General features: G+C 35.8%; 1 protein-coding gene across 1 annotated transcript in view; it reads right to left on the bottom strand.

Annotated features, from left to right (window-relative positions):
- LOC106881788 (RING finger protein unkempt) overlaps positions 1-7262 on the bottom strand; it is an 83771-nt gene that overhangs the window by 27986 nt on the left and 48523 nt on the right. The window contains exons 8-11 of the mRNA XM_052976821.1: positions 6658-6744; positions 5497-5652; positions 4025-4235; positions 2321-2440 (exon numbers count right to left, since the gene is read on the bottom strand). Coding sequence (XP_052832781.1) covers positions 2321-2440; positions 4025-4235; positions 5497-5652; positions 6658-6744 — 574 coding nt within the window. The remainder of the gene's footprint in view (positions 1-2320; positions 2441-4024; positions 4236-5496; positions 5653-6657; positions 6745-7262) is intronic.

Consider the following 7262-nt stretch of genomic DNA (forward strand, 5'->3'; position numbering starts at 1 on the left):
ATGAAACAAGGATTAACTAAACAAGCATGGAGGTTTCAGACAAACTTATGAAAATGCTTCGCACAGGCAAAAGGTTACTGTCCATTTCCCCATGATAGCACAAGTTGGATGAGTGCTTATTTGAGATAGGACCCTAAGGCCAACCATAAGAAAGAAGTTCTGTGCATGTGTGTGCGTGTGCGCCAAAAGTCATGCACCAAAACATTTGTATTCATTGTTATTTTATTCAAGTGTTTTTTGAAACGTGCAATGTTTATACATTGAGATTTAATCTTGGTGCATGACTTTTGCACCCCCCCCCCACACACACACAAATGGAGATGAGATCTCCGCAAGCTAGAGTGATCTGGAAGAAACAAAAGAACCTGATACAAAATGGCAAGAGAATTCTGGTGCAAAACAATTTCTCTTGTGTTCAGAACAGGAAGGAATACATTCAGTACATCCTGTAAAGCTGTTGGTGACAGGAAAAAACAACAACAACAAAAAAAAAACATAACATACACAAACTAATGATAAGGACAGGGTTTTTACTGTTGTTGTATCAAATGATGAATGATCATGAGACAATGTTGCGGTGGAGCAGAGTTGTCTGCTAGTGCAGAGAAATGAAAATGATAGTAGTTGATCTTGGCAGAATTTGAACCCAGAACATAAACAGTAGGAACAAAATACCACAAGATATTTTGCCCAAAGCTCTGATGATTCTATCAATCTACTGCCCCCCCTCCCACACAACACCCTCTGTATCTTGTGTCTCTCTTGCAGATGACACCTTGTCTACATAGTTTGAAGAACTAAACAAAGGAAGAATTTGTAAATGTGAAAAGATATGTTAATAACAATAATAATAATGGTTTCAAATTTTGGCACAAGGCCAGCAATTTTGAGGGAGGGGTAAGTTGATTAGATTGAGACCCCAACCGGTACTTATTTTACTGTCCTCGAAAGAATGAAAGGCAAAGTGAACCTCTGAATGTAAAGATGGACAAAATGCCGCTAAGTATTTTGTCCAGCATGCTAACGATTCAGCCAGATCACCGCATTAATGATAATAATGACCTTCTTAGGCCGAGGGTCATAAATTTTGAAGGCAGGGACATCTGATCTGAGTAAACTCATGATTTAACTGGGACTTATTTTTATTTACAGTCGAATGAAACGCCAAGTTGGTCCTGGCCAGATTTGAACTCAAAACATAAAAGAAAGACACTAAATACTACATACTCTACTAATTCTGTTACTGCTAAAAAAAAAAAAAAAATACTGACTTCCAACAGAGGGACAAAGCCACATATTTTAGGGCAAAAACAATTGATCATACTGCCCCACAACCCCACCCTGCCCTGCTCAACTGGTACTTATTGAGATTTGAATTCAATGTAAATTGATGAAAGCATTTAATCTAGTTCTCTACCAATTTTGTGAAGATTATTGAACAAAAGAAGTCACAAAGGCTTAATCCATAACTTGGTTTAACACTGCCACTTGGTCTTTGGGTATTTTTAGCAGAGCCCACACATTCCACTGAAAGCATTTGGACCATATCTCCTCTTTGAAGCTATCTTTTTTTGTTCCTCCCTCTCACCAGTTTTCAAATTCCTGAAGAGATTTCATGGGAACTGTACTGGTTCTTGATAAAATGATAAACAAACAGAAACCTGTAGCACTTTTCAGCAAACCCATTTTCTAGATAATTATTTAACCCTTTAGCATCTAAACTGACCATATCCAGCTAAAATATTCTATTTGCTTTGTTGTTCAAACTGGCCAAATCTGGCCCCTCACAGCTACCCTACAATGTCATTCTAAAAATAAACAACCATGTCTTCAGAATCTTGAAGCTACTAGATAATTCATGATTAATTTGAAACAATGTGAATAAAGAAACATTACAATTAACCGAACAATCTGAATGCTAAAGGGTTAATCTTTTTGTAATCGTATTTCTAAGGACACATGCTCCCACTGTGTTCCTGCGATTTTTGAAATTAGTAATTTCAAGGGGTTTTAGTACAATGACTTATTATTAAGCTCAAGCTCAGGTCAAAACAAAACATTCTTACTAAAATTATAAATAATGGTAAGTTTTAATTTAAATGTGAACATTTTTAAAATGAGAGATTTTTCATCAAAAGAACAAGAGATGGTACCTAGCATATTGGTATTGAAAGGGTTAACAAAAAAATATATATATATTTCAAATCAACATGTGGGGTTAACTGGAAAAAAAATTAGCAACACTTTTACAAAACAAGTGTTATTTTGTTAAAGAACAAGTTAAGGTGTGTGTTTGTTGAAGAGAACAAGAATGAGTTACCTGTTCCAGATAATCCTGTACTAAGAGAACTGCTAACAGAATTAGAATCCTCACGGTCCAATTCTTTATCAATACTAGAAAAGTCAAAATCATCCAGGCTAAGGTCATCAAGAGCACTACCTAAATATAGACAAAAAAAAAAAAAAAATTAGAATAGGGACGTGTAAACTTTTTTAAGCCATTTCTTATAATGGTTTCTTAATCCATTCTCTAATATCTACCTATTGTCAAAGTGAAATGGATGGAAGATTTAAGGTATCAAACTACCTGCTCTTGTGCCAGGAGATCTTACCTTATAGCAGGCATTTTGCTGTGTCTGCTGTGCAAGATTATTATTATTATCATTATCATTATTATTATTATTATTATTCTACCTGCCTCAGATAATCTAAGAGCAGAATAGAATAAGTACCATGCGTTCTTGAATCTTATTTAACTGACATACTTATTTATAAAGGCAGCAATTTAATCTTAATGATTATATAATTGTAGATACTTTATTGTTATATGACTGATTACTGTTAACATACTAATACAGTGTCTACAGAGTAACTATCTGAAGTAGATTGCTAAAATTGAAAGGAGGGACATGTTAAAACTGAAAGATGAGACATGCTGAAATTGAACTCCAAGACAGTAAAATGTACAAGGCAGTACACCAAAACGTACAAAAACAGGATGGTAAATTCAGAGATTTGAATATAGGAGCAACATGAAGTTTAAAAAAAAAAGAAAAAAAACATTCAAAAACAGGTAGAAGCACCCATGTTTCTAATAAATGAAAGAAGAGAACAAGTAACACATGCCTGAGAGAATGAGTAAAAAAAAATTTTTTTTTTTTTAAATAACAATGGAATTCTTTAAACTTTTTGTTACAATATTTCTGTTGAAATAAATTGCCTTTGATACAAATAATTTTGAAAATAAAGAATTTACTAAAGTAACTGTCATTATTGATACAGTGTTTGGAATATAAATTAAGATATTTTGAGAGAAGTTTTTTAATTTAGATCAGTTTAAGGTAGGGATTTTGTATCAAAGAACCAGGGGTAGTCTCAGGTGGGTTGGTACCAAAAGAGTTTAACCCAACATTAAAAATTACATATTTTACTTAAGAGAAAAATTATTTTTATAAATCTTATTACAAAATAAATTAATTTTTGTATAAAAATTTGTAGGATGAAGATACTTCTCAAGTCATATAGACTCACAGAGCCAGTTTCCCAATTTCTGTGGTGCATATATCCCCCACCGAATGGGATGCTCATTTTGGCCAGCTGAGTGGACTGGAGCAATGTGAAATGAAGTATTTTGCTTAAGGACACAACACATCACCTGGTGTAGGAATCGAAACCACAATCTTACGATCATGAATCCAACACCTTAACCACTAAGCTATGTGCCTTCAACATAAAAAAGTGCAACATAAATAAATTCAAATTAAAAAAGAATTTTTAATTTCGTTTTAAAATTTAAAGTTCAGAGCATATTTTCTTTTCTTGCTTTTACTAACAGAACATGGTTTCTGTGTCACAATTCAACAGATAAGAATAGGTGGGGGAAAATAACATGCACTCAGTAAGTTCTGAGAAAATATTTATTCTAAGCATCATTTAGTTATACTTGAAATTTTTTTTTAAAAAAGCATCATAAAGTTAGTAAAACAGCTTTGAATGAAATAACAGGCAACATGACATGACTTACCTACAACAGATTCAACAGTTTCACCAGGAGGGTAAAATGATGGAGCATGTGGAGACATATTTGATGTAGAAGGGTTAATAGGAGAAAGAGAACCACTAAAACTTTGATTAAAATTATGCAGTAAAACTAAATTTTGTTTCCTTGTAGCTTTTTCACTAGTATCTATAGTCAAATCATTTTCTATAGCTTGTAACTGTTGCCGAAGTTTTGCCTAGAAAAAAGAAATAAAATAAAAGAATAAGAAAATGCAAGGTTAATGTTTACATAAAATTTTAACTGTTTTGTCCTATTAATCTCAGTTTTAAATGTAAATATTGTCTGGTGCCTTGCTGTACTCAAGAAGACCCATACTATGCAGCAGAAATGTTAAGATCAATCTTTCTGGTGGCGCAAAGCACTTATGGTGGTGCCATGTAAAAGCACCCAGGACACACACTGTAAAATGGCTGGCATTAGGAAGGGCATCCAGCTGTAGAAATTAATGCCAAATCAGCCAACACAGGCCAACATTGACAATGGACATTAAATGATGAAGATTCAACCAATATTAGGAATAATAATCAATGCGGTGACATGAATCAGTGTCTAACAAATAAGTGAGAGGTAAAAAACAGAGCACAATTTTAACACTTTAGCACTGAAACCAACCACATCAGGCTTAGATATTCTACCAAGTTTCTGTTCAAACCAGCCTCTCACACCAATCCTACAAGGTCATTCTAAAAACACCATATTTTGTGCAAGTCAACATGGTATGTAATGCAAATATTCAAGCATCATCTCTATCATCCCAAATCCTGCTGCATTTCACATGGCTTTTGGTCCTTCAAAATCATCTTGGTGTATAAGTTGACTGAGCTTTTTTCAAGTGAAGGCGTGTGGCTTAGTGGTTAGGGCATTTGGCTCATGATCGTAAGGTCATGAGTTCAATTCCCGGTGACGCGTTGTGTCCTTGAGCAAGACACTTTATTTCACGTTGCTCCAGTCTACTCAGCTGGCAAAAATGAGTAGTACCTGTATTTCAAAGGGCCGGCCTTGTCACACCCTGAATCTCCCCGAGAACTACGTTAGGGGCACATGGGTCTGTGGATTGCTCAGTCACTTGCACGTTAATTTCACGAGCAAGCTGTTCCATTGATCGTATCAGCTGGGACCCTCGTCGCCGTAACCGACGGAGTGCTCCTAAAAGCTTTTTGCAGCTGTAAATTGTGGTCTGAAAAATTCAACTTGTATGCCAGAAAATGCAGCAAGCAATCACATCATTGACACCTTGAAGCTACAAGATAATGCATGTTTAATTCAAAGCAACGTGAATAAATAAGCATTACATTTGACAGTAATTTGAATGCTAAAGAGTTATATTATAGTAATTTCTTTTTGAGAAAATGCATTTAAAGAATTTAAATTAAGCTTTAATAAAGATTCAGGGGGGCTTTTTTAAGCAAAATATATAAAAAAAAAGAAAAACTCACTTGGCCTTCTTCTCGAGTTGAACTAAGAGTTCTCTGGTATTGCCCTGGACTACCATTGTCTGAGTTAATGCTACTAGAAGTACTACTTGTTCGACCCTTTCCTATAGGTTCCGGAAGTGGACTACTGGAGTGATTAGCATATCCTAAATTGTTTAACTAGAAAGGGGGGGAAAAATCAGATTATTGTCATTATCAACATTACAAATATGTAAAAATGTACAAAAATCAGTCTTATCTTAATTTCGAAAGTAATGAAGAATTTATTAGATTATATTTGGCATCATTAAACTGGTATTTTAAACTTCAATTTACAGAAAATTTTGATTAAGATCACTTCAAAACAGGCAGTTTGTATCATAGAAAAAGGGGCAGTCTCAGGCGGATTGATACCAAAAATGATCAAAGATGCTACTGCCATGATCACCACCACTGCCACTATCATTGTTGGCATTTTTATGTTCTCTTTTTCCATGCTGAGATGGGTTGGATAAGTCTTCTTGAGGCAGTGTTTTACAGCTGGACATTCTTTTCGGACACTAAACTACTTATTTTCAAGTAACATACTTTATTTGATGTCTTTGCATGCTAAACTGAACAGCAGGACAAATTGTTTATGCAGGACATAAATGCCACTGATATCTAAATGTTGTCAATGCAAAGACATACAAAGAGCCTTCTGTAATTTTCCATCAACCAAATTTCATTTTTAAGGCATTGGTCAACCCAAGGCTTTACTAGAAGACACATAGCCAGGATTTCATGTGGTTGTAAAAGGCTCTATACAACATAGCCACACTTGTCTCCTTTTCAGACAATGTACCTGGGTTTTCATTATCCAATCTATCATTCTTTTTTTTTAAGACAGTAGAGATAATGGAAATGAGATTTGTTTGACACTCTTCCTAACGCCAATCACTCAAGTGTACTGGTTGCTTTCTAGATGGCACCATCACCAGAGAGGTCACCAAGTAACTTGCAAGACAAGATCCCCTCAAGTGAGGTGGCTTTATGCCTGGTGGTCAGAGTTTAGAGCAAGATGTACATGACTACTGCAGTTGGAAAAGGAGAGGGGGGGAGAAAGAGAAGATGGTGAAGAAGATATTGAAGTACACCCTCAAATTACAGGGAAGTGAAAGGGGTACAACCTGGAGAAATACTTACTGTGTGAGAAATACTGTTACAACGTTCTTTACCAATTGGATCTGGAAGCTTTGGTGACTGGTTACCACCTATAGAATTAGAATCCTCCTGCAAAAAACCAAACAAACCAAGAATGTTCAATTCCATGTTTTAGACAAAATACACAGGTTTCAAATTTTGGCACAAGGTTAGCAATTTTGGGGAAGGGGGCGGCCACTTTACTGCCATCATATAATTGCTTTCTTAATTTTGTCTGCGGACATGTCCGATCCAGTTCCAGAGCCTGCGTCTTATTCCGTCACTGATCCTGTTGATGCCTGTTGTCGTTTCAATTGTCAGAATGACGCATGCGTACGAACAACCATGCTACATGGCAGTGAAACATGGGCTGTAACTGCTGAGGACATACGTAAGCTCGCAAGGAATGAAGCCAGTATGCTCCGTTGGATGTGTAATGTCAATGTGAATACCCGTCAGAGTGTAAGTATCTTGAGAGAAAAGCTGAACATTAGAAGCATCAGTTGTGGCGTGCAAGAGAGACGATTGCGCTGGTATGGACATGTGGTGAGAATGGAGGAGGATAGCTGCGTGAAAAAGTGCCACACCCTAACAGTTGAGGGAACCCG

The sequence above is a fragment of the Octopus bimaculoides genome, chromosome 25, assembly GCF_001194135.2.
Source record: "Octopus bimaculoides isolate UCB-OBI-ISO-001 chromosome 25, ASM119413v2, whole genome shotgun sequence".
Lineage (NCBI taxonomy): Eukaryota > Metazoa > Mollusca > Cephalopoda > Octopoda > Octopodidae > Octopus > Octopus bimaculoides.